The sequence below is a fragment of the Sturnus vulgaris genome, chromosome 4, assembly GCF_052056855.1.
Source record: "Sturnus vulgaris isolate bStuVul1 chromosome 4, bStuVul1.hap1, whole genome shotgun sequence".
Lineage (NCBI taxonomy): Eukaryota > Metazoa > Chordata > Aves > Passeriformes > Sturnidae > Sturnus > Sturnus vulgaris.
Window position 1 is genome coordinate 22,957 of NC_142246.1, and position 27,276 is coordinate 50,232.

A 27,276-nucleotide genomic window follows, 5' to 3' on the forward strand; every position below is an offset into this window, starting at 1 on the left:
AAAAATTCCTTTGAAAGTCTAAATATTTATATATTTCTATTTTCATAACAAAATATAATGTAATGTAATATATTTATATATTGGTTTCTTATATTTGCTTATATATTTTTATTCTTTATCTTTTATATTTACAGTATCTATAAAAAAACCCTACCTCTATCCAAACACAAACCAATAAAACATTCCTTTTAGACTATATTTAGCTGTTTTTTAAGGTTCTGTTTTTCATGCATTCTACACCCACCCCTCCCTCTCAATGTTCTGGCACCCACCATGACCCCCCCCCATGCCCGACTCACCTGCTCCTCCAGCGCAGCCCGGCTCCCTCTCCCAGGGACCTTGGGGTGCCCCAAACCACGTCGGAGCCCCCCTCAGCCTTTTTTCCTCACCCCAAAGAAGGCACAGAACGACTCCAACTGCCCTGGACAGCAGCAGGGCACTTGACTGCAACCCCTCCCATGTGTCCATCCCACAGAAAGTGACTCTGCTGACACCAGAAAAGGGAGGGCAACCCCCACAAGGGCTGAAGTTCCTCCCCAGCCCTGCAGACACAGGGGACAAGGGGCAGAAAGGAGGAGGGGCAGCAGAGAAGACAAGGGAAGAAAATCAACATCAAGGTGCACGATGAAATGGAACCCCCCCTAAAAAAAAAAAAAAAAAGAAGAAGAAAAATGAAAACGAAAAATAACCAAAAAACGAAAAGAAACCCCTGGCATGCTGGATGGGCAGCACAAGAGGGAGGGATTAAAAATGAACAGGGACAGTGTCCTGGTTTTGGGCAAATTTGGGGGAAAACCTCCAGAAGGAGCCCCCAGACAGCAAACCCCACGACTCCTCCCCCCCACCCCACCGGGTTCGGGAAGAATTTCCTCGGAGAAGAGTGGGAGAAAAAAACCTCTTTATTTAACAAGCAAGACACTCCCCAGCACAGGGAAAAAAGACAACACCAGCTGACAAAAAACTCTTTCACCGTTCTGAAGGGATGACGAGTTCAATCTCTCTGGCGAGTGGTCGCCCAGTTATCAGTCTCTGGCGCTTGGGAATGGCTGCTGCAGGTGACAGAGTGTAGACTCCCGGTGTTTCTTGGGGTTTCCCAGGTCCCCGTCCGGAACAGGTTCAGATGGTATCCAGGAGAGGGAGGGGACGGGGTGGAAGAGAAAACAGTCCAGGGAAAAAGTTGGACTGCCTAGCTGAACTAACTAATAAGAAAAAAGCAAGGGCAAAGCGAAGGAAAGAAAAAGAGGCAGAAGCGAGCAAGCAGGCAAGCAAGCAGGCAAGCAGGCAAGCAAGCAAACCGAGCTAAAACCTCTCCTAAACATAGACCATGGGGGAGGTGAGCCGGCTGATAACAAGACAAAACAAAGCTTCACTCTCAGAGTCAGTCCTGGAAGCACAGGACATAATACCAAACATAATCAGGACACATGATTGGAGATAGAAACACCATAACATCACCCTAGGACAGACAGTGACCGGGACACAAGGATCCCACGGGAAACAACGGCACAGGGAGCACCACAGAGGCACAGAGAAGGACGGAGAAAAGACAGAGAGTGCCAAACACACAGCAAGGACTGAGGGGTACCATGACAAAGAGGGAACCCAGGAGCCAGAGAGGAAGCGAGCACAGCCCGTGCGGGGCGGGCAAAGACGGGCAAGGAGCAGCACAGGCACGGAGACAGAGAGGCACGGCCAGCAGGACAGAGGCTCACCAGGAGAGGGGCACAGGAAGGGAGGAGCACCGGGCAGCGCTCCTTTAGGACAAGAATATTCACACACACAAGCAATTCCCTCATTTGCACCTCATTCTTATTTCACACACCGCCCCCCCCCCCCCCCAATAAAAAATTCAGCTCATAGCACAGGCAGCTCTGGCTTTTCCCTGCACAGTATTTCTACCAGGGACCTGGGCACAGCACGCGGTCGCGAGTCACCTGAATCAATCCTGATTTAACATTTCAAAGCTTCTCCTTCTGGCACTGCACCTTCTCAGACCCGGGCTGCCATGTTCCACTCCCCTCATGGCCAAATTCAAGAACAACTGTTGCCATTCTGCAGAGAATTCCCAATATGACTCACATGTTATCAGTGGGCAGAAAACTCTTTGGGCTTCAGTTCCACCTCTCACCTGTTCCACGTGGAGGGAGGACAGGCATTTGTCACACATCACAGCAGCAGTGATGGATCAAGGCTTTTTTTTTTTTTTTTTTTTTTTTTTTTTTAATTGAATAAAAGGGTAAGAAAAAACAAACCAGGTCTCATACAAATGTCTTGAAACACCATTAAAGCTTTTTAAACCCAAGGAGACCATCGTGATTCCTGACTTCAGTCTTCTATTCATACTGGTTTTGGCATCATGAAATCAATCAGAGTCTTTAAAGAAATACTAAATCATCATGACTAAACCCCGGGCTCCTGGTCATTTGCACTTACAGCCCCTTGTAGGAAGCTCTCCAGCCTTTTTTTCCCATCCTACGTTGGACAGAGGATGGCTGTGAACCGCACGCCTCCGCACAAACAGTCCTGCCGGTTCCTCAAAAAGTTTAAAATGCATGTGATAAAAATGATAGAAAGTAACACTGCCTCTCAGACTGTTCAAGAAATGGGAAGTTGGACTTTCAATGTCCCACTGAGAGATGCCAAATAAAAGCTTCCCCATGAGCTCGCACAGAGTAGTAACATTTCTTGGACGAAACTAAACTAAGATTTTTTTTTGACCAAACAAGATAGGTCTGTATGAGAACAGCTCAGGAGGCTTTCAGGGCTCGCAGTGATGCTGGCAGAGCACAGAACGTTAAAGATGAAGTCTTAACTCCCTGAATTAATGCCCTGTGGTAGCCAAAACCTTTTGCAAAGACACATAAGACTTGCTTCTCCTTGTTTCCGAGTTCCCAAGCCGTCCTGTAATTCGTCACCTGCACTAGTGCAGACCAATCTGCCGTGGGCAAGGAACAGATCCGGCTCCTGAGCTCCAAGCCACGTGTCCCCGATGGAAACCCAAGTCAGGAATACAAAAACACCTGTGGAAGAAAGACGAGAGAAAAATCAGAAGACACAGATATTCTTCTATTTCCACACAGAAATACCGAGCCAAGCTGTTTACCTCTGGGACTCTGTTTTCAAACAGCTCCCCAACTCTGTTCCTAGATGGAAAACGTGGAGTGGCTTTGCCCATGCAAAGCCAATGAGCCTCCTCACAAGAAGGAACAAACCAGTTTCCTGCTAAATCAGACACCTGGAAATCTCACCTGTCACATGCTGTCATGGACCAGCAAGAGGGATCAGCATCCAGGCCCACGTGGACTTGTTCATTCCTGGCTTCTAATGCAGCAGGGACAACAGCACTGAAGGGAAATGATCACGTCTTCATTTAAAGAGAACCCAATTTCTTCATCAAAGCCATCACTGTCCTCGATCAGGACATCCACCATATCCAGGACATCTAATAAGTGAAGAAAAACATCAAAGCAAGAATCCAGACTAACAGGAAAAACAACAGACGTAGAATGCAACACTCCAGGAATACAAGGCATCTTTTTAATTCTTTTTAATAAAAAAAAAAAATTTAAAAAAAAGTATGAAAGCCACATTTGTCACACAATACAACGTTAAGTGCAACCCCTAAATTACAGCTGAACCTTCACTCTGCCTTTCAATGCTGCTGTCCAGCACGGAGCAGCTGTGGCTGCTCCTGGATGTGCCCTGGATGTGTCCAAAGCCAGGCTGGACACTGGGGCTTGGAGCAGCCCGGGCTACTGAAAGGTGTCCCTGTTCATGGCAGGGCTGGAACTGGATGAGATTTAAGGAGCCTTGCCGGCCAAACCACTCTGGGATTCCATGACTCTGTCAACAGTCCCAGGCAGAAGGGCTAGATTTCCATTTGAGTTCAAAAACGCCGCTGCAAGAGCATGAAGAGAGATTTCAAATACCGTTCAAGTGGCACAACCACGGCAGAAATTACTTTCAGAGGTAAAGCGGCAACTTGGCAATTCCACTTCGACTTCTGATACCAAGAACACGTGGAGAGCTGAATCCTGGAGGGCCCTTACTTAACAGGATTGCCAGAGTTATCCATCCCCAGTTTGCTGATTAGGGCTAGAAAGTGTATCCCCAAGTCATGGAGTTGGGATGTTGACAGGTTACCACATACCATCAATGTGAGAGACGGGGATGCTGACGTTATCAGAGTCCTGTTTAAACAGAGCCACCTGGAGCGTGCTGGCTGCCTGAACCAGGTCTGCTGCCTTGTCAGTGTAGGGACAGGGGTTGGCCACCAGCTTCAGCAGGATCTGTCAGCAAAGGTGGGGAGAAAGGTAAGTGCACCTGCTGGCTGGCAAGTGCAGGGGAACCACACGGTACTGAGAACGACCACGTGCTGAAAGCTGGGCAGCTTTTATGAGGACAACTTCCATAGCACTTCTGCAGGATTCTGTCTACAGTTCCTGCTCTACAGGCCACACTGATGGAAAAACAAAAACCCACCACAACTTGGCACCTAGATTGCGACCACACACCGAGTACCTGGGCAGACCACAGTGGAGGCAAAGCACTGGGCATTCAACATCCTGAAGAGTAAACAGCAAGTGTCACCTTTCCTTGTCAAGGACCACCATCTACTGAGCTCTGATAATGTCGGCACCTAAAGAGGAGATCAAAGCTACCCACACCTACACCACTCTACCCTTACACCGACAATGCTGTAATAACAGCTGATCTTTTTGGATTTCATTTTCCTACAAATCATTTGGCTGCCCTCCCACTGAACACAAGAAGGATGCCACCTCCGTATAAAGAATCCCAAACAAGGCTTTTCTCAGAATTCATTCGCTGGCCTTTGACAGGTTTCTCAACAATAGCAACAAGACCTCCAGTTTCCACTAACACTATTCTTTGCATTTTTTTATCCAGCTGATTTGAACACCGTTACCTTTTCCAAAAACTGAATCACTGCTTCCTTCTGGTCTTCTTTTGTATTATCCAAGTGCTCCAGCCAAATTGAAAGCTCCTTCCACGTGTACTCAAACGCTCCACTGTCACGTAAAACCTGTCCAGGAAACAAAGGAGGAGGTGTGTAAATAAACCTCAAAACACCTAAAATACAAAACCCCGAGGGATGCAGATCTTTTTCTATAGTTACCTTCATGCTTCCTTCTTTTAGGAACGAAAAGAAGAGCAGGTTGATGAGGAGTCGTATCTGCCGCTCTCCTCACCCTCAGTTCAAGAGGCTCACTAGGGGGACTTCAGCTGCATAGTGGACAATAAAAATCCTACTTCTGTAATTTTTGGAAAGCAGGTTATACTGCTTTCAGAGGGCCGTACAGCTTTCTATCATCACAGGCAGTTAAAAAAAAAAGAAAAAAGCACCTTCAAAATAGCCTGTAGGGGAGTTTTAGAAAACTACCGATGAAACAGAGGAAAATCATTGCTAAATTAAACCTGAATCAGGCTACTTGTACTTAAAGCAATCAGGCAGAGGGATGAACAGTCACATAAATGAGCAGTGGGCTGTGACCACAGCAAGGTCCAGAGAGAAGTGCAAGTTGCTGGGGGTGGTGAGGAAGACCAACAAGTCCCACACCCTAGAGACAGGCTTTGACGTGCCTAGAAACTTCCCCCCGCTTTCCTGCTCTCCAAATTCAGGCCCTGACTGCGAGCACCCAAACTCGGTGACCCCGAGCTCCAGCTCTACAAGCAAGAAAGGAGGAGGGAGAAGAGGAAGGAATCCGAGTGACACCAGGGTTCAGCTCCCTCCCCCTAAGGCCCAGCAAGAGAGGAAACCTTGCCCAGCTTCCCGACCCTGGCACCTACGTTGGACGACTGCAATTACACAGGATGAATCTGTGCCTTTGCTCCTCTCCACACATCAAATACAAGGAAGCCATCACAACTCATTTGTTCTACAGTTACTCCGTGTACAACACCAGCAGATCTAAAAACAACTGCTGCTCACATCAATCTGACAGGGGAATTCTTTTAAAGCAAGAAAACATGAAGGAAAAAGGATTCATTATAATATAAGCGACTATTTTTGGCAGGGTCTGGAAACAGAAATGCACCTGCAGCTCTCACAAAACCAGGCAGGAACAGAATGTGAAATCCAAAAACGAGCCTTCAGTTACATGGCACTGTGCAGAAAAGTAAGTCCTTACCATCTATTCTTAGCAGCCTTTCTGCTGACGGAACTGCCCCAACTTCCCTGTTCCTGCTTTCCCTTCAGAGAAAATGCAAAGGACTGAAGTGGAAAGTGGACACAGGAACAAGTCAAGCAGTCCATGTTCCCACCTGGCAAAAGAATCCAAAACCATCAGAAAAACGGCACATTTTGAGCAGCTTTCGGTTGAGACATTCATTGCTGGGAGACCAAGTGAACCTGCCTTTAATCCCTTGCAAGGATCAAGGGCCACTAAACCCTAATTCAGTCACTGTAACTGGATTTTTTTCTTGGCAGGACAGTCTGCTTGCATTTATTCCTTATTCCTAAGGGTAAATCTCTACCCCTACTTAGGTAACTAAAGGATGTCCTCTTTGAATAAGGTGCTAAAAACAGCAGCCTCTGGTGTCTGGTGGACTTCGAGCTGACCAGCTTTTTCTCAAAAGTCAAATAACTAATTTAAATATGCAGAGGGGGATGCTAATTTTCAAGACAAAAAGTACTCCTTGCATCAAAGCTGGGATCAGACAATAACAGAGAGGACTACTCTGCAGGGCCAGAGGAAACCGGAGAAGACTTATGAAAGGCTAGAGTGCTGAAGTACAGATTAAAGAAACGCTGATAAAAAGTAAAAATCCAAAGCAATATCTTCTTGATCAATGTCAAGACCTTTGCAGGCACCAACTGCACTGATTTATTACAGTATCAGAATTCATTCAGCCTCGGGGGGGTGCGTAAACACGACAGACATTTTCTTTGCTCTTTCATCAACTGCTGCAGTGAAGTCCGTTCACAGCATTGATTTCTGTCAAATATTTCGTTACTAGCCGGTTATCTGACAGCAAATTTCAACAAGAGTCACAGGAAAGGAGACTGGTGACCACACAATCCTGCAGCAAAGGTAACTGCTTCAAGAAAAAATCGTACAATCCTGAAATTTCAGGCCAGTGGGATAGAGTGAATATCCTGATATTTCAATTCCAAAGCTTACCTTAACGGTCTCGGGCTCCGGGGCTTGGAGGGGGGGTCGGTTCGGAAGGGCCGCCTCCGGAGGAGGGGATCCCGGGGGGAGTCAGGGGCCCGGGGAGGGGGGCGAGGCGGAGGGAGAGGAAAAAGAGGAAGATGAGGAGGAGGAAGAAGGGGGAGAGGGCTTGAGAGGAGGGGAAGCCCAAATCCGTGCTGTGTGCGGAGCTCCGACAGCACGCTGCAGCCCGCAGCTCACTGTGAGCACGGGGCAGAGGAGGCGATTTCTGGGCATTCAATCACCCTGAGGCGGGCCCGGCACCGCCCCTGCAGCACCGTCCCCAGCACAGCTCGGTACCGCTCCGGGATCACCCGGCCCCGCCCCCGGTGCCGCCCGGGACCACTGGGGACCGCCCCTAAAGCACCGCCCCGGCCCCGCCCGGTCCCGTCCCCGGGACCTCCGTGCCCCGCCTCGCCAAGCCCCGGCTCCGCCCCGAGCCTGCCCGGGCTGCGCCGGGACCATCGCTGGCGGCCCCGCCCCTCTTCCCCGGGCCGAAGCGGGCTGAAGGAGATGTCCGCACGATTGGAAACGCCGCCGAAAATCGCACCCGTGGGATCGGTGTCGGCGTCGTGCGCAGGCATCCCACTAGAGCGAGCGGGCTCCTTGCTGTGCCACCCTCCTTTTGCAGCCAGAGTTAGAAGGTCGGGGAGCGACACCCGAGCCGCCATCTTGGGAGAGGCAGGCGCGCAGTACCGCGCTCTGCCCACAGGGTGGCGCTTGGGAGACAGGCAAGGGATGGAATCAAGGAGTGTCCCAATCCTTGAGGAAATCCCCCTGAATGAACGCCCCAAAAAACCCCGACCAGAACTGAGAAACCTCCTGCCTCTGTATGAGTGCAAAGGGTGTGCAAGGAGTGTGCAAATAGTGTGCATTAGCAATCGATCGGCAGGCATTGGCAATCGATCGCCGATCTAATCGATCGGCAGGCGCGATCAATCGATCGCCGATCTAATCGATCGGCAGGCATTAGCAATCGATCGCCGATCTAATCGATCGGCAGGCATTACCAATCGACCGCCGATCTAATCGATCGGCAGGCATTAGCAATCGAACGCCGATCGAATCGATCGGCAGGCGCGATCAATCGATCGCCGATCTAATCGATCGGCAGGCATTAGCAATCGATCGCCGATATAACCGATCGGCAGGCGCGATCAATCGATCGCCGATCTAATCGATCGGCAGGCATTAGCAATCGATCGCCGATCGAATCGATCGGCAGGCGCGATCAATCGATCGCCGATCTAATCGATCGGCAGGCATTAGCAATCGAACGCCGATATATTCGATCGGCAGGCATTAGCAATCGATCGCCGATATAATCGATCGACAGGCATTACCAATCGACCGCCGATCTAATCGATCGGCAGGCATTAGCAATCGAACGCCGATCGAATCGATCGGCAGGCGCGATCAATCGATCGCCGATCTAATCGATCGGCAGGCATTAGCAATCGAACGCCGATCGAATCGATCGGCAGGCATTAGCAATCGAACGCCGATCGAATCGATCGGCAGGCGCGATCAATCGATCGCCGATCTAATCGATCGGCAGGCATTAGCAATCGATCGCCGATCGAATCGATCGGCAGGCGCGATCAATCGATCGCCGATCTAATCGATCGGCAGGCATTAGCAATCGAACGCCGATATAATCGATCGGCAGGCGCGATCAATCGATCGCCGATCTAATCGATCGGCAGGCATTAGCAATCGATCGCCGATCGAATCGATCGGCAGGCGCGATCAATCGATCGCCGATCTAATCGATCGGCAGGCATTAGCAATCGAACGCCGATCGAATCGATCGGCAGGCGCGATCAATCGATCGCCGATCTAATCGATCGGCAGGCATTAGCAATCGAACGCCGATCGAATCGATCGGCAGGCATTAGCAATCGAACGCCGATCGAATCGATCGGCAGGCGCGATCAATCGATCGCCGATCTAATCGATCGGCAGGCATTAGCAATCGATCGCCGATCGAATCGATCGGCAGGCGCGATCAATCGATCGCCGATCTAATCGATCGGCAGGCATTAGCAATCGAACGCCGATATAATCGATCGGCAGGCGCGATCAATCGATCGCCGATCTAATCGATCGGCAGGCATTAGCAATCGATCGCCGATCGAATCGATCGGCAGGCGCGATCAATCGATCGCCGATCTAATCGATCGGCAGGCATTAGCAATCGAACGCCGATATAATCGATCGGCAGGCGCGATCAATCGATCGCCGATCTAATCGATCGGCAGGCATTAGCAATCGATCGCCGATCGAATCGATCGGCAGGCGCGATCAATCGATCGCCGATCTAATCGATCGGCAGGCATTAGCAATCGATCGCCGATCGAATCGATCGGCAGGCATTAGCAATCGAACGCCGATCTAATCGATCGGCAGGCATTAGCAATCGATCGCCGATCTAATCCATAGGCACGCATTAGCTATCGATCGCCGATCTGATTTTTCCCCCCATTTTTCATGGATTTTTCCCCCCATTTCTTACTGATTTTTCCCCATTTTTTCATGCATTTTTTCCCGCAATTTTCGTGGATTTTTTCCCATTTTTTCCCCATTTCTCACTGATTTTTTTCCCCCATTTCTCAATGATTTGTTTCCCCAATTTATCAAAGATTTTTTTTCCCCATTTCACCATGATGTTTCCCCCATTTCTCACTGATTTTTTCCCCCATTTCTCACTGATTTTTTCCCCCCATTTTTCCATGGATATTTCCCGATTTTCCCCCCCCCATTGCTCACTGATTTTTGCCCCCATTTCTCTCTGAATTTTCCCCCCATTTTCCATGCATTTTTCCCCCCATTAATCACTGATTTTTTTCCCCATTTATCACTGATATTTGCCCCCATTTCTCTCTGAATTTTTCCTTCCATTTTTCATGCATTTTTCCGCCCATTAATCACTGATTTTCTCCCCATATATCACTGATTTTTTTCCCCATTTCTCAATTATTTTTTCCCCCACTTTTCCCCGTTTCTCACTGATTTATTCCCCCATTTTTCATGGATTTTTTTTCCCCCATTTCTCACTGATTTTTTTCCCCATTTTTCAAAGATTCCCCCCCGTTTTTCACTGATTTTTCTCCATTTCTCACTGATTTTCCCACCATTTTTCATGTGGTTTTTTTCCATTTCTCACTGATGTTTTACCCCATTCTTATTCCCATTCTCATAGCTCTATTTTATATTTATACATATTCTTATATTTGCATTATTTCTGTTATACACTAGATTTTTCATAGATATTTGCTACTTATATTTCATTATATTTTACATGTATACCAATCTATTTCTATTCTTTATATTTTATTTTTATATTAGCTATAAAAACCGTGCCTCTACCCAAATAAAAAGCATTTAAACATTCCTTTTAGACTATATTTAGGTATTTTTTATGGTTCTGTTTTTCATGCATTCTACACCCACCCCTCCCTGTCAATGTTCTGGCACCCAGCATGACCCCCCCCCCCCCCCCATGCCCGACTCACCTGCTCCTCCAGCGCAGCCCGGCTCCCTTTCCCAGGGACCTTGGGGTGCCCCAAACCACGTCGGAGCCCCCAGTCTCCACACCCTCCCCCTCCGTAGGGAACGGGAATGGGATGGGGAGCACACAGGACAAGAAAGGAACACAAAAGACACACTGGACAGAGAGAAGAAAAGGGCTGGAAGCTGGATATGAGGATGAAAGTGGAGCAGCAACAAACCTCAGGACTCTTGACTAGAGAGTGTGGCTGCTGAACGTCTCAAAAAAAACCCCCAGCTCCAACACAACATGCTGTGCTCACGGCTCGGCCTGGGACTCATCAGTGAACATCTCTCTCTTGCCAGGGCCATAAAGCCCCCGAGAAAACACGAGGTGAGGTTGATGTGCTCCGGCTTTGCTCTTGCTCAGCCCTAACCCCCAGCCCCTGCTGCCAGTGAGCACCCTGATCTCTGAACCTCTTCTCAGCTTGTTTGTACGCTTCCAAATTCCTTCCTCTTTCTTCAAGCTTCATCTGTTTCCTGGCATTGGGAGAATGACAAGTGTTTAGCACAGCGCAATGAATACAACAGTCTCATTTTCAGAAGACACAACTGAACGAGAACCGACAGCAGCACTGCTTCGAGACAATCTGGGCACACGTTTCCCTTCCAGCAATCTGAGTGTTCTTTTGTGTCACGCCTGAAATTCTGAAAATGGTTTTTTGAGAAAAATTATCCATAACTAGAAAACAATCCAACCAAATAAATAGAACCCCTAGGATATAATAACAGCCCATATACTACAACACTCCAATTCTAATATTAATAAGAAAACAGAAATTAGCTACACAGCATTACCTCAAACAAACACTACATACTGGCAAGAATCAAAGCCACCACAAAATAATTCAAAAACTACCCTATGCCTTATGCTACAGCCTAGAATGCCATCGGCAAACCTTATCAAGGTATCCTTTAAAAACAACGCCCCACCAAAAACAAAAACAACACAAAACGCCATTCAAGAACTCCCTTATCAACACCTGAATGAAAAAACATGGCATTAGATAAATAGACCATAGCCCTTATCATACACCATCTACAAACAAAATAAAGCTATACCATACATCCTCGAAAACCACCTTCAAAGCACGACATTAGAAAAAAAAACTTTCCAGAATTAAAAGCTGTATCTAACAAAAGCCGTCTGATAAAATTAACAACCAAGCCCCCACCATCAGAGCTGCCCCTACTAAACTCCCCATCGTACATATGAAAAATCAGTTTTAAAAACCTACTTCAATTCATTCTGCCTCAAATACAAAGCCATCCAGAAAGTTACCTTCACTCAAAAACAAAAGCGCACGTAGTAAATAACATTAAAAAATAAATCAGCACACTACACACCACAAGCATAAAATATTGAATTAAAACCAAAAATACCCCTATTCATTAAAGAGCCCAGCCGCAAGCTATATTTAACTATAACTTCGTGCAAACGTACACATATCATTAAAATAGATTTCTTTCAGAATACAACTGATGATCTAAAATAGTAAAATGTCCGAGAACGATATTATAATAGGATATCCTCGATCATCCTCCCGCAAATTCTCTCCACTGTATTGTCCGACACACACCGGAAAAAAAATCCAGTTTTTACTTTTTTCAGCTAACTTCTCATTTATTAGCTGAGAGGAATGTTGAATTTGTCTTTACAAATGAGCTGTGGAGCAGCCTGTAGATAAGGCTAGCACTGAGAGATAAAAGAAACAATGGGATGGATTCCACTGATTGATGAATGGAAAGAGATAGTTGCCTTTACAAACAAACTGCGGGGCTGCTGATAAATGAAATTGGATATCGAAAGATGAAAGAAGCAACGGGGGGAAACTATGAATTCTAGAAGAATTAAAAATTAAAAGGGAGGGTTCTACATTAGAGGGGAATTTCAGGTATCAGGCGTTCCGGGAAGTCTGTGCCTCTCAAGTACCTCAGCCAATGGGAAAAGAGAGAGGGAAATGCGGCCGGGAAAATAGGATAAAAAGGAGGCTGCGTCCTCCAAAAATTTGAGAGATCCCAGGGGAATGTCCCATGGCCTCTCCCTTTATTCGAATAAAGCAAAAAGGACTCCTCTGTTTCCTTTTTGGACATAAACCGCTGGTGTTTGTGGATTAATTTTCCTGACATTTAGCAACATATTGTTAAAAAAAAAAAAAAAAAAAAAAAAAAAAAGTGATCCAGAAGAGGGCAACATTGACAGCCATTCCAAGACAGGATGAACAAATGCTTTCACATTGACAGAGGATGCTGCGATGTTCTGAGAACAGAAGATAGAATAAAATAAAGGAAGGTGATGTTACAAGACAGAAAAGGGTAAAATAAAAGGAGTACCTGAGACTGGGGGGTGGGGGGGAAGAAAATGGGGAAATATTAATTGCTACACACTAGGTACAAATGCTTTTTACAAGTAATTTATGAGAAGCAAGCTAAAAGCGTCTTACTGCTGCTAGTGATATCATGCTCCAAGCTCTGCTAATAATTCCTATTTCTAGCAATAGTTAAATTGAACTCACTACATTCCAACTATTTTTCTGCTTGTTTAGATGGCAGATCCGTTTGGAACACACCTTAGTATAGCAAATTCTATGCCCAGGTAGGGACCTCTCAGTTCTTCCATAAAACATTTTCTTCTGCATTATGGCAAGCCTTTGTTTTAGCTTGACAGCTTTCTTGAAACTTCAATTTACGCATGTATCCAAAGACATTTGCAATTCCAGAAATTGGTAGGCACATCATATGGAAAGTAAATAACATTCTCGAGAGGGAGTTGCTTTGTTACTGAGGGGATGAAAAGCAAGGCTAGAGCTAGTAGAACTACCCAAGAAATTGGACTTAACGCAGCTTTTACAAGGCTCAAAGTAGCCATACCGAGATGTTTGAGCTAAAAGCCCCAGTTACCAGACTTACAGGCCTAATAGTTATCACCACACCACATTCCCTGGTTGCAGTATTTTTAACAGCAGTGCAGAACGCTACTGAAAATTATTTTTAGGTTGAATTGTTCTCTCCCCTCACTGCCTGTGTAGCTGTTAGAGGCTTCCAGGAGGCTGGGGAAGCAGACTGCTGGTTTCACTTCCAGACAGGTCACTTCCATGGTCTGCTGGAGGGCACTTTGAAGCCCGTGTCCTTTTCTTGCTCTATTGTATCTGACAACTTTCCTCCCCCACGTCTGTTTTTTAGCGGGCAGCATTTTTGGAGGGCCAGTCAAAGACCTCAGGCTCCGAGAGAATTCGTCTGCTTTGCTCTGTTTACGTGTGCAACAGATGGGAGCAGCAACTAAGTCAAGTAGTAACTTCTGAGCTGCCCAGTTATCAGTAAAACAAAATATTCTTTTGTGACTCTCGCCAGACGAACATATCATCCTATCCGAGTCACACACTGCCCCTCTGGCATTTTCCAGTCAGACAAAGAATTCCTGGCCCCTTGCATGAACCTCAGCTCTCCACCTTGTTCCAGAAAGAGTTCTAGATCCAAGGCCCAGTGAGCCAGCTACCCTTTGCTGCCCTGAGCAGTATGGAAACAGCCAAGCCCCAGCCCTGCAGCCCTGCCTAACTCGCCTTTGCCTCCCAAACCTGAACCTTTTCCTTGGCTGTGGCATCCTCACTCATGCAATCCTGAAGACAAAAATCTGATTTGGCAGGTGAGGCCGTTTCTAACGCAAAAGCTTCACCAAGGTTTCTCTTCCAACTTCAGCCTTAAACAGTCCTGTCCTCCTCAGACAGCCCCCACCTCCAGCCTTTAGCTGTAAATACTTACTGTTTTATAGCTAATGCTTGCCACCCCTCAAAATTAAGTCTTTTGATATGCATTTACATCCCTCCCTAACCATGTCCTCATCACCCTTCCCAAACTCAGCCTCATCTCCAGGCCTAGAACCTCTCCCTAGGTGAGGGACTGTCCTCGGGTAGGAGTGCTGACAGACCTGTGCACGAGCCCAGCTGCATAGCCCGTGCTAATCCCAGCCCAGCTCTAGCCTTTAAACCCACTGGGGCTTTGGTACTGGAGGCCCAGTTACAGTAACCCCTGTGGCCGTTCCGCTTCCAGGCCATCTGGGAGTTGTGATCCCCCACCCTACACCACTTTGGTGAGAAATGCATTCCTTTCTTACAATAAAGTTTTCATTTTATGTCTAAATTCAAGCATTCCGAGAAAACGTGTAGCAATTCTATCAAGACAGACATGACAGGCACCAACATTAGTCTTTCATTACACACTTTTCATGCCTTCTCTCCACAGATTTCTTTGAGGCAACTCTGACTCCTTTTCTCACAGGCAGCTCCACACAGCACCGACTCCTCCTCTCCTCTGTACGACTGGCTAAACCCCAGCCTGTCCCTTCCCCAGCCACCTGAGCCTGTCTGTCCCACACACAGCATCCTCTCACCTTGTCCATCCCTTGCACGGCCACGTGTCCCTTCCTCCTCGCAGCACAGCCAGCAGGCTCCAGCCCACACTGCAGCAGGCTCTGCACCTCCAGCTGGAGCTGTGCTTAGTGAAACTGGCAGCCAGCTGACCCACGCTTTTATAACAACCAGCCTCACTGGGCAGGCAAGGCTGTTTCCACTCCTTGCTAATCAGTACAGCTGTAACTCGTTGGCAACTAGTGCCTTCTGCACTATCCTTACAAACTATTCTCCTACAGAAATGGACCGGAATTCCGGGGGGATTTTCTCGGGAATTCCGGGGGGATTTTGTCGGGGATTCCGGGGGGATTTTCTGGGGGATTCCGGGGGGATTTTATCGGGGATTCCTGGGGGATATTCCCGGGGATTCCGGGGGGATTTTCTCGGGGATTCTGGGCATATTTTCTCGCGGATTCCGGGGGGATTTTCTCAGGGATTCCGGGGAGATTTTATCGGGGATTCCGGGGGGATTTTTCCCGGGAAATCCGGGGGGATTTTCCCGGCGATTCCAGGGGGATTTTCCAGGGGATTCCGGGCATATTTTCTCGGGGATTCCTGGGGGATTTTCCAAGGGATTCCATGGGGATTATCCAGGGGATTCCAGGGGGATTTTATCGGGGATACCTGGGGGATTTTCCAGGGGATTCCTGGGGGATTTTCCCGGGGATTCCGGGGGGATTTTCACGGGGATTCCGGGGGGATTTTCCCGGGGATTCCGGGGGGATTTTCACGGGGATTCCGGGGGGATTTTCACTGGGATTCCGGGGCGATTTTCTCAGGGAATTCCGGGGGATTTTCTCGGGAATTCCGGGAGGATTTTCAGGAGTATTCCGGGGGGATTTTCCCGAGTATTCCGGGGGGGTTTTTTCGGGGAGTCCGGGGGGATTTTCTCCGGGATTCCGGGAGGATTTTCCAGGGGTTTCAGCGAGGAATTTCCCGGGGAATTCCCGGTGGATTTTCCAGGGGATTCCGGGTGGATTTTCTCGGGGATTCCGGGGGGATTTTCCCGAGTATTCCGGGGGGAATTTTTCGGGGAGTCCGGAGGGATTTTCCCGGGGTATCCGGGGTGATTTGACGAGGAATTCCGGGGGGATTTTCCCGAGTGTTCCGGGGGGATTTCCTCGGGGATTACGGGATGATTTTCTCGGGCAATTCCGGGGGATGTTCTCGGGTATTCCGGGGCCATTATCTCGGTGATTCCGGGGAGATTTTCTCGGGGATTCCGAGATTATTTTCCCGGGGAATTCATGGGGATTTTCCCGGGGATTCCGGGGGGGATATTCTCGGGGATTCCCGGGGGATTTTCCCGAGTATTTCGGGGGGGTTTTCTCGGGGATTCCGTGGGGATTTCCCCGGGGATTCCGGGGGGATTTTCCCGAGTATTCCGGGAGGATTTTGTCGGGGATTCCGGGCATATTTTCTCGTGGATTCCGGGACGATTTTCCCGAGGAATTCCGGGGGGATTTTCTCGGGGATTCCGGGGGGATTTTCTCGGGGATTCCCGGGGGATTTTCCCGGGGAATTCCGGGGGGATTTTCTCGGGGATTCCGGGGGGATTTTCCCGGGGATTCCGGGGGGATTTTCCGGGGATTCCGGGGGAATTTTCCAGGGGATTCGGGGCCGATTTTCGCGGGGATTCTGGGGGGATTTTCCCTGGGATTGCGGGGGGATTTTCCCTGGTAATTCCAGGGGATTTTCCCGGGGATCTCGGGGTGAGTATCCCGGGGATTCGGGGGGCATTTTCCGGGGATTCCGGGGGGATTTTGTCGGGGATTCCGGGGGGATTTTCCAGGGGATTCCGGGGGGATTTTCCAGGGGATTCCGGGCATATTTTCCCGAGTATTACGGGCGAATTTTCTCGGGGATTCCGGGGAGATTTTCTTGGGGATTCCGGGGGGGCTTTCACGGGGATTTCTGGGGGATTTTCGCCTGGATTCCGGGGGGATTTTCTCGCGGATTCCGGGGGGATTTTCCCGGGGATTCCGGGAGGAATTTCTCGGGGAGTCCGGGGGGATTTTCCAGGGGAACTCCGGGGGATTTTCTCGGGGATTCCGGGGGGATTTTCCATCGGACTCCGGGTTGATTTTCCCGGGGACTCCGGGGGATTTTCTCGGGGATTTCTGGAGGATTTTCCCGGGGATTCTGGGCGGATATTCTCGTGGATTCCGGGAGGATTTTCCCGGGGAATTCCGAGGGATTTTCAGGGGATTCCGGGGGGATTTTCTCGGGGATTCAGGGGGGATTTTCCAGGGGATTCCGGGGGGATTTTCTCGGGGATTCCGGGGAGGTTTTCTCGCGTATTCCCGGGGCATTTTCCTGGAGATTCCAGAGGGATTTTATCGGCTATTCCGGGGGGATTATCCAGGGGATTCCGGGGGGATTATCCAGGGGATTCCGGGGGGTTTTTCCAGGGGATTCCGGGCATATTTTCCCGAGTATTACGGGCGAATTTTCTCGGGGATTCCGGGGAGATTTTCTTGGGGATTCCGGGGGGGCTTTCACGGGGATTTCTGGGGGATTTTCGCCTGGATTCCGGGGGGATTTTCCCGGGGATTCCGGCGGAAATTTCTCGGGCAGTCCGGGGGGATTTTCTAGGGGAATTCCGGGGGATTTTCGCGTGGATTCCTAGGGGATTTTCCAGGGGATTCCGGGGTGATTATCCCGGGGATTTTCCTGGGGGATTTTCCCGGGGATTCCGGGGGGATATTGCAGAGTATTCCGGGGGGATTTTCCGGGGAATCTGGGGGGATTTTCTCGTGGATTCCGGGGGGATTTTCCCGGCGAATTCCGGGGGGATTTTCTCGGGGATTCCTAGGGGATTTTCCAGGGGATTCCGGGGTGATTATCCCGGGGATTTTCCTGGGGGATTTTCCCGGGGATTCCGGGGGATTTTCTCGGGGATTCCGGGTTGATTTTCCCGGGGAATTCCGAGGGATTTTCTCGGGGATTCCGGGGGAATCTTCCAGGGGATTCGGGGCGGATTTTCTCGGGGATTCCGGGGAGATGATCCCGGGGATTTCGGGGAGATTTTCTGGGGGATTCCTGGGGGATTTTCTCGGGGATTCCGGGGGGATTTTCCCGGGGATTCCCGGGGATTTTCTCTCGGATTTTTTTCCCCAATTTTTCAAGCATTTTTTCCCGCAATTTTCGTGGATTTTTCCCAAATTTTCCCCATTTCTCACTGATTTTTTTCCCCATTTCTCAATGATTTTTGCCCCAATTTATCAAAGATTTTTTTCCCCATTTCTCACTGATGTTTTTCCCCATTTTCCCCCCATTTCTCACTGATTTTTATCCCCCATTTTTCAATGATTTTTCCCCATTTCTCTCTGATTTTTTCCCCATTTCACCATGATGTTTTCCCCATTTCTCACTGATTTTTCCGTTGATTTTTCATGGATTTTTCCACCCATTTTTCGTGGATTTTTTCCCCATTTTTCCCCATTTCTCACTGATTTTTTCCCCCATTTCTCACTCCTTTTTCCCCATTTTTCCCCATTTCTCACTGATTTTTTCCGCCATTTTTCATGGATGTTTCCCCCAATTTTCATGGATATTTCCTGATTTTCCCCCCCATTTCTCACTGATATTTGCCCCCATTTCTCTCTGAATTATTCCCCCCATTTTTCATGCATTTTCCCGCCCATTAATCACTGATTTTTTCCCCATTTCTCACCGACTTTTCCCCCCATTTCTCACTGATTTTTATCCCCCACTTCTGACTGATTTTTCCCAATTTTTCGTTGATCTTTTTCCCCATTCCTCACCGATTTTTCCCCCATTTCTCTCTGATTTTTCCATCATTTTTCATGGCTTTTCCCCCCCATTTCTCACTGATTTTACCCCATTTCTCACTGATTTTATTAATGTTTGTATTTCTATTTCTAATTATGTTTATATTTATATTTATATTATTGTTTTGCATGTTTATGTTTATGTTTATGTTTATGTTTATGTTTATGTTTATGTTTATGTTTATGTTTATATCTATGCAGGTTAACGTTTGTGCATGTTTATGTCTATGTTTATATTTATGCATATTTATTTTTATGCCGGCGAACGCGGGCAGGCGTTTTATGTAGATGCCTATCCGCCGGGGTCCTAGAGAGGCCGCCATCTTGAGCGTGTCGGGACTCTCAAAATGGCGCCTCGGGCGGCACCCCGGCTGACCTGCCAAAAATGGCGGCAGAAAGGGCGGGAAAAAATCAGGACCCCGGTGTGTAGGCATAAGATGCCTGATTACATCGCCGACGCCGATCCGCTCGCCGACAATTTTCCCGGATGTGTCAGAGCGTGCCGACAACGGCCGCGCGGTCCGCGGTGCCGCGGGCGTGAGGGCGCCGGCGGGCGCGGGCAGGCGTTTTACGTAGACGCCTATCCGCCGGGGTCCTAGAGAGGCCGCCATCTTGAGCGTGTCCGCACTCTCAAAATGGCGGCTCGGGCGGCACCCCGCCTGACCTGCCAAAAATGGCGGCAGAAAGGGCGGGAAAAAATCAGGACCCCGGTGTGTAGGCATAAGATGCCTGATTACATCGCCGACGCCGATCCGCTCGCCGACAATTTTCCCGGACGTGTCAGAGCGTGCCGACAACGGCCGCGCGGTCCGCGGTGCCGCGGGCGTGAGGGCGCCGGCAGGCGCGGGCAGGCGTTTTACGTAGACGCCTATCCGCCGGGGTCCTAGAGAGGCCGCCATCTTGAGCGCTGCCGCAGGGCTGGGTCCCGGCCCGCGGGCCCTTCCGCCATCCTGAGAGGGGCACGGTGCAGTACCCGCCCGTGTCCACACGGCGGCAGCACTGCCGCCCAACTCAGCCCGGCACTGCCGCCCTGTCAGGGACAGCCAGAGAAGGGAGAGAGTTCCAAGCACCAGAGTCCCCACCCGTCATAAAATCCTCTCAATGAACGCCCCAAAAAAACCCCGACCCAAACTAAAAATGCCCTGCCTCTGACCAAATGAAAAAAAAACCCTTTTATATATAGAAATCATCTATTTTTTAATATTTAATTTATAGTCATAATCTAGACATATTTCATATATTCAATTTAATTGCTATTCTATTTATCATATATACAATATTATTTTATTATTCATTATATACATAGATTTATATTACTAATGGTATTTCTATTTTATGTAGATCCATCTATATTTGTAGGTTCATAGTTTTTAATATTATTTCTTTAAAAGCTCTGCCTCTAACCAAATAGAAACAAAAAACTCGATTATTTTAAATTATATTTGAATATATTTTTTTATTTAGTTTTCATATTTATATCTGTAGATTTATATGTCTATATTGTGTATTCTATATTTATATACTATTTAACGTATTTTTTACTAGTATATTAATATACTATATGCTATTTACATTCTATTATAACATACTATTTAATATAACATATTAAAATCGATAAATTATTTATATTACATACTACATACATGTATTTTATATTTATGTTTATTTCTATATATTTATACTTACATATATATATGCATATATAGTTATAATAATTTTATGTCAGTATCTATTTTTGCATATTTGTATATTTTTGCCTATATTATTTATATTATTTATTAAAAACCCTCCTATAACCAAATAAAAAACAATAAAAAATTCCTTTTAAAGTCTAAATATTTATATATTTCTATTTTCATAACAAAATATAATGTAATGTAATATATTTATATATTGGTTTCTTATATTTGCTTCTATATTTTTATTCTTTATCTTTTCTATTTACAGTATCTATAAAAAAACCCTACCTCTATCCAAACACAAACCAATAAAACATTCCTTTTAGACTATATTTAGCTGTTTTTTAAGGTTCTGTTTTTCATGCATTCTACACCCACCCCTCCCTCTCAATGTTCTGGCACCCACCATGACCCCCCCCCATGCCCGACTCACCTGCTCCTCCAGCGCAGCCCGGCTCCCTCTCCCAGGGACCTTGGGGTGCCCCAAACCACGTCGGAGCCCCCCTCAGCCTTTTTTCCTCACCCCAAAGAAGGCACAGAACGACTCCTTTAATGAAGTTGTTTTAACAATTGTAAGGCTAGAGCTTTTGGTATCCATTGCTTGCCATCCCTTGTAAACCAATTATTTTCTTCTTTCTTCTGCAGCTTAATAAACCTCTTTTTTTCCCCATAGTTTTCCAAATGCATGTATTACCGCATATGCATATTTAGAATCAGTAAATATATTTAATGTCTTGTCCTGCTATAATTCACAGGCTCTCACAAGCGTGTGCAGCTCTGCTGTCTGAGCTGACCAGGTGGCTGGTAACCTCCCCCCTTCCTTTAATTGCTTTCCATTAACGATAGAGTATCCTGTAAATCATGAAGAATGGGGGGGAAAATCAGTGAGAAATGGGGAAAAAAATCCATGAAAAATGGGGGAACAAATCAGTGAGCAACGGGGAAAAGTGGGGAAAAATTAATTGAGAAATGGGGAAAAAATCAGTGAGAAATGGGGAAAAAAAATCCCTGAAGAATGGGGGAAAAAATCAGTGAGAAATGGGGAAAAGTGGGAAAAAAATCCGTGAGAAATGGGGGAAAAATCAGTGAGAAATGGGTGGGGAAATTCCATGAAAAATGGCGAAAGAAATCAGTGAGAAATGGGGAAAAATGGGTAAAAAATCAGTGCAAAATGGGGGGGGGGGGAAATCAATGAGAAATCGGGGAAAAACATAAGTAAGAAACGGGGAGGGGGAAATCCATGAAAAATGGGGAAAAATCAGTGGGAAATGGGGATAAATCTGGAAAAAATCCATGAAAAATGGGGGAAAATATCAGTGAGAAATGGGGAAAAAGTCAGTGAGAAATGGGGAAAAATCAGTGAAAAACGGGGGGAAAACTCCATGAAGAATGGGAGAAAAAATCAGTGAGAAATGGGGAAAAAAATCCCTGGAAAATGGGGGAAAATATCAGTGAGAAATGGGAAAAAATGGGGAAAAAAATCATTGATAAATCGGGGGAAAAATCAGTGTGAAAGGGGGGGGAAAATCGGGATCGGGGACGTGGACCGGGACTGGGATCGGGGACCGGGACGGGGAAATGGGACAGGGACCGGGATCGGGGACTTGAACCGGGGAAAGGGACCGGGACCGGGATCCCGGACCGGGACCGGGGGACAGGGACCGGAACCGGGATCGGGGACGGGGACTGGAGACAGGGACCAGGACCGGGATTGGGGACTGGGACCAGGACCGTGATCGGGTTCCGGGACAGGGAACTGGGACTGGGACCAGGATTGGGGACCGGAACCGGGGACTGGGACCGGGACCAGGACTGGGGACGGGGACTGGGGACAGTGACCGGGACTGCAATCGTCACCGCCCCCCGAACCCCTCCCGGAACCGCTCCCCGGGCTACGCCGGCACTGCGAGCGGAACGCCCCCGGCACCGCCCCGGTACCGCCACGGGTACCGCCCCCGGCACCGCCCCGCGTACCGCCCCGTCACCGCCCCCGGAACCTCTCCCGGGGCGACCCCGGCACCGCGACCGGGAACGCCCCCGGCACCGCCCCGGCACCGCCCCGGGTACCGCCCCCGGCACCGCCCCCGGCACCGGCCCGGGTACCGCCCCGGGTACCGCCCCCGGAACCGCTCCCGGAGCAGCCCCGGGTACCGCCCCCGGCACAGCCCCTGCACCGCCCCGGCACCGCCCCGGGTACCGCCCCCGGAACCGCTCCCGGAGCAGCCCCGGGTACCGCCCCCGGCACCGCCCCTGCACCGCCCCCGGCACCGGCCCGGGTACCGCCCCGGGTAGCGCCCCCGGCACCGCCCCTCCACCGCCCCCGGGGCGGGCCGCCGAACGCACGCGATGACGCGCGGGGGGCGGGACGGCGCGGGGCGGTGACGCGCTTCATGCCAGGAGCAGGGCCCGGGTGCGACGAAGACGGGAGCGGGCCGACCCGATACCGCGCGGGGCCGCGGGCCCGGCGGAGCCCGGCCCGCTGGGTAGGGGCCGCCAATGGCACCGGGGCTTCTGCTTCGGCTTCTGTCCGTGTCGGCGGGGAGGCCCCAGCCAGCGGTGCCCCTCTCCCTCGGCGACACGGGCGTGGAACTCGGCATCGGGCGCTGCATCGCCGCGGACAGCAGGGGGCGCACGGGTACCGATACTGCCATGGGGCCCGGCGCTGCTCTCCTGCTCCGCCGCCAGGCGGCGCTGCGCTGCCGTCCTGCCGCGCCTCCGGGCACGCTCGGTTTCCTCGGGACCCTCGGGACCGGCCGGGACGCGGGGACTGCCCGTGCGGACCCGGGGACCCCGGGCCCCGCCTGTCCCGCCGCTGCGGAGGCGGGGGATGCTTTATGGGACTGCCCGAGCTGGCGGTGCCGGGTCTGGGGCGTTGGGGCGCGCCTTGGGGGGCTGCGGGTGCGCTCGTTTCCTCTTCTGCATGGCCTTCTGTGTGAGCATCTCTCGTTGCGACTGCTCTTGGAGAGTCAAACCCCTCCTCCTAAGTGGTCTCAGGAGCCTGGCAGGGTGAGTTTTGTTTCACAGGGGAAAGGGCCACTGGTCGTGTCCAGAGACCTGTGCACCCAGCCAGGTTTCTGCCTGATAAAATTCCAAATGGATGAGGATTTCTCCCAGCCCCAAGCTGCCCCCACCTGTAACCCTGGCTGCCTTTGGGGTGCCCAAAGCCTCATCTGTGCAGATCTCAGGAACCTGGGAGGGGTGAACGACGTTGCACAGGGAAAAACCCCACAGATTTTATCTCCGGGCCCGGGGCCAGGAGCAGGCATTTGCGTGCTATAATTCCAGAAGGAGCACGGTGTCTCCCAGACCCAAGCCGCATCCAGCTGTGACCCAGCTGCTCTTGGAGTGCCCAAAGCCTCCTCGTAGCTGATCTCAGGAACCCTGGAAGGGTGAGTTTGGTTTCACAGGGAAAAGGCCTCAGTTTGTGTCCAGAGATCAAATAAGGGACTCTGCTTTTCCTCTAGTTCTCCTTCCTGTTTTCACCTGGGCTAGAAGGATGGGCATGGCCTGTATTTCTCATATCAAAGTGATGTTACTAAATTTGTCCAGAAGTTCTGATTATTATTTTTATTAGTAGTAGTAATTTTCTGATAGAAAACACTCTCATTTTGCCTTTCCCACGTTGTTTCCAGGTGCTGCCCAGGATGGACATCCGTGGTCTCAGACAGTGATTCCCGAGGAGCAAGGAAAGCCTTTTCCTCACCTGCACAGCTCAGGTGGATGGGACAGAATTGGTGTGGCCTGACAAGGCAGGAACAGCTGTCTGTGTTCTGGAGTGCCTTGAAAGCTTTCTCCGTCAGGTTTGGAAGGGGTTTCTCTTTGGGATTTCTTGTGATGCAGCACCACGGGTATCCCTTTGTGCCAAGTCCAGTGCTAAAGGATTGAAGAACTGACAAGTGGGGTCTGGGATGAAAATGCCTCTAATAAAATTCAGCAAAGAATACAATAAGAGAAATGAGCATCCTTTTAATGTCTGAAATAGTTAGGAATAAAAATGCTGGAAAAGGGCACTCTGAATTGGTGTCACTTGTCATGGATAAAACCCCAGAGTGAGGAATCAGAGCAGAAGTTGAGAGCTGGAATCCTTCTGCAGTCGACTTAATTTTCTTTTCCTCCTCTCTTTCAGGACAGGAAGAATCACGACTCTCCTGGCATCTTTGCCAAGAGCTGTGGTGTTTGATCAGCCAAAGCCCAGAGGCTTCAGCACCAGAGGTCTGAGCCTGGAGGGCTCCTGGTGCTGCCCGTGCTGTGGGCTATGTCAGAGGATGCAGGGTTCCTCTTTGCCTCCCTGCTGGGATTAACTGCCATGGGAATGTGGGATCTGGGTGAAACTCCAGCTCTCCTGGTGTTCAGGGGAGCAAGGTCTGAGGGACTCCTCTCTGGGGATGTGCGGTGAAGGACTGAATAGTGTGGAAGGAGAGTATTTATAAACTGTATCACTGTTTCTCCCAAAATTGGGGTGGAGCACTGATGGGGGCGGTTGGGTTTGGTCTGGGCCTGTTATTCTTTGTGCAATTTTTAAATTCTCTTGTATGATTTACTGTCCGGTATCTTTCTAACAAAAGCTGACATAAATTTAGATTAAGGATTAGAACTTGGCTCCATTCATTGCAAACATTTGACAAGGCTGGAGGACTGGGGTGGTGACTGCTCTCAGGAAAGGTTACTTATTAATACTGTGTCAGATTTCCCGCAGTGACTGTCAGGCCTGCATGGCTGTGAGTTCGTGCTCTTCTCACTGGGGAAATAAGTTCAGCAAAATTAGAAATGTTAGAAAAATCCAGCCAAAAATTCCACCTCTGTACCCCCTAAGTTTTCCCAGTTTTTCCCAGCTAGGAGCTGCACAGAAGTCAGGCAGGGGAAGTGACAACAGGGAACAGCTGAAAAATTCAAAGGCACAAAGAGGAAAGGGGAAAGGTTTCAGAAAACAATTCTATGGTCTAAGAATAATTTCTGATTCCCTACTGAGAAGAACACGAACTCACAGCCATTCAGGCCTGACAGTCCCCTGCAGTGAGAGCTCAGCACACATCCACAGAGGCAAGTCCAGCATCTTAAATGAAAAAATAAAAATAAAAACCAGAAGAAAAAGGTGATTTCTTTTGCTTCAGAGTTATTTCAAGTTCTTAAAGCCCAAGCAACATTTGCTCTCGATTTTGGTTGGGTGAATCATGAGCAGTGGGCACGGGTCATGCCATTCATTGAGCAGAAAACCCGGGGTCATTTAGAGGGGACACAAGAACTGTTTGTGTAGCGACCTCGGGCTGCAGAGGGGCAGGAGAAAGGCCAAGGGAGCTCCCCGGGGCCACCAGGGCCTGTGGGGAACAGAATGGACGCTTGGATGACCAGTGGAGGTGAGGAGTGGATCTGAGTTCATCTACAGGGAAATAAGGAGGGGATACTCTGGAGTGAAAAGCTGAGGTGATGAGTTCACCCACCTGGGCACGAGTTGTGTTTGCACAAAGTGGGAACAGAGGTGAAGGTCAATCCAAAGTCGATCCTGCTTGACCTCTGAATTCCAGGATAAGTTTTACAAGCTGCCAAATGAGGGAGTAAAAATACACAAAAATGAAACTGAGAGCATTCATGAGGTTCCTGGGAGTCCATTACACTGTTGTCATAGAATTCTTAATGAGTTTTGAGCTTTTAATGACAACAATTCAGTACTTTCTTTGGATTAATCACTGTGTAGGATTTGGGGTTTATCTGGATTTTAAAGGCGTCGTGGTGGCCCTGACACTGCTCAGGAGCTGGTAGGAAAAGCAGGGTCAGAGCTCCTGGCAGGCACAGGGTGTTTTTCCCAGAGTGGACTGTGGAGGAATTGTTTGGGACTTGGATTGTCCCTCTGGGTGATGCCAGTTGCTGTGATTTGTGTAATTTCATACATTTAACTCCCAATACTTCCCAGCCCAGGGGCTTGAGCTGACAGGGCAGCACACAGATTGTTCTCTGTGCTGTGCCCCGATTTGGGGTTCGCTGTCAGCTTTGCTAGCTCCCGTGAATTATGCCCATAGCCCCGAATTCCCTGCTCAATTCCCACTGCCATAACCTCACAGCGCCTCATGGAGTGGGGATATACTGTGGCAGGAAGCTCAGCAGCATCGGCACGGGGACAGGTGTATATTCCAAAGAATTTGCTGTTTCAAACCCTCATCCCCCAGCCCCGCCGATGTCCCTGGGGGGCACTTGACAGAGTTACCTGGATTTCAGCTGATTTCACCCCCCCGAGCTCGGGCTCCAGGTGATCTTTTCAAGCAGGAGAAGGCAGGGGCCGGAGGCGCTCCTGGCCCGTGCCGAGGCAGTCCCTGGGGCCACGAGAGGACATCTCTCCCTGCAGAATTTCAGTTCTTTCCAGAGCCTCAGCAGTGACTTATGCAAGTTCTTTTCCCTCAGGAAGGGGATGGACATCCCTGCCTTCAGCGCATCTCCAGTGGGACCCACCTGTGAAAGCTTTCCATCCCTTCTGCACTGACTGTGCTGGTGTCCTGTGTTCACTGGACTGTGCTGTTATGGTACCAACTGGAGACCACATGTACTGCACAACCATCTCGTCTGGTTGGTAGCTATTTTCCCAAACCCCTCTTTTTCTCACTATACCTTGTTTCCTATATCTCTCCCCTCTATTGCAACTGAGTTGCTGGCATTTAATAAAAATGCATTGCTGTTGTTGAGTAAA

At 49.2% G+C, this 27,276-nt stretch overlaps 1 protein-coding gene and 1 long non-coding RNA gene across 4 annotated transcripts; one reads left to right on the forward strand and one right to left on the reverse strand.

Annotated features, from left to right (window-relative positions):
* Window positions 1-881: 881 nt before the first annotated feature.
* LOC148223820 (nucleolar pre-ribosomal-associated protein 1-like) lies at window positions 882-26,941 on the reverse strand. 3 transcript variants are annotated; one of them, XM_088162861.1, is made up of 6 exons: window positions 24,304-24,416; window positions 5,138-6,211; window positions 4,928-5,044; window positions 4,151-4,289; window positions 3,249-3,442; window positions 882-3,020 (listed from the first exon to the last, which is right to left on the reverse strand). In XM_088162861.1, the coding sequence occupies exons 2-5, from the start codon at window positions 5,141-5,143 to the stop codon at window positions 3,309-3,311; spliced, it is 396 nt and encodes a 131-aa protein (XP_088018987.1). In that variant the 5' UTR covers window positions 5,144-6,211; window positions 24,304-24,416; the 3' UTR covers window positions 882-3,020; window positions 3,249-3,308. The 3 variants fall into 3 exon arrangements, 2 of the variants coding, with proteins under 2 accessions (XP_088018987.1, XP_088018986.1); XR_015802955.1 differs by lacking the exon at window positions 4,151-4,289 and adding an exon at window positions 26,800-26,941 and having other exon boundaries at window positions 4,928-6,211; window positions 24,304-26,137; XM_088162860.1 differs by having other exon boundaries at window positions 4,928-6,211.
* On the forward strand, window positions 23,325-27,276 carry LOC148223821 (uncharacterized). Its single transcript, XR_015802956.1, has 3 exons — window positions 23,325-23,989; window positions 24,233-24,400; window positions 24,727-27,276. It is a non-coding gene; the product is annotated as an uncharacterized LOC148223821 (long non-coding RNA).

What these genes read in the sequence shown, in the direction of transcription:
- LOC148223820 (XM_088162860.1), bottom strand. Translation starts at nt 5,143, where the DNA reads ATGAAGGTAACTATAGAAAAAGATCTGCATCCCTCGGGGTTTTGTATT. An exon ending in TGATTCAGTTTTTGGAAAAG is followed by an intron (nt 4,290 to 4,927) that starts GTAACGGTGTTC and finishes CTTTGCTGACAG; the next exon opens with ATCCTGCTGAAGCTGGTGGC. An exon ending in CCCCGTCTCTCACATTGATG is followed by an intron (nt 3,443 to 4,150) that starts GTATGTGGTAAC and finishes TTCACTTATTAG; the next exon opens with ATGTCCTGGATATGGTGGAT.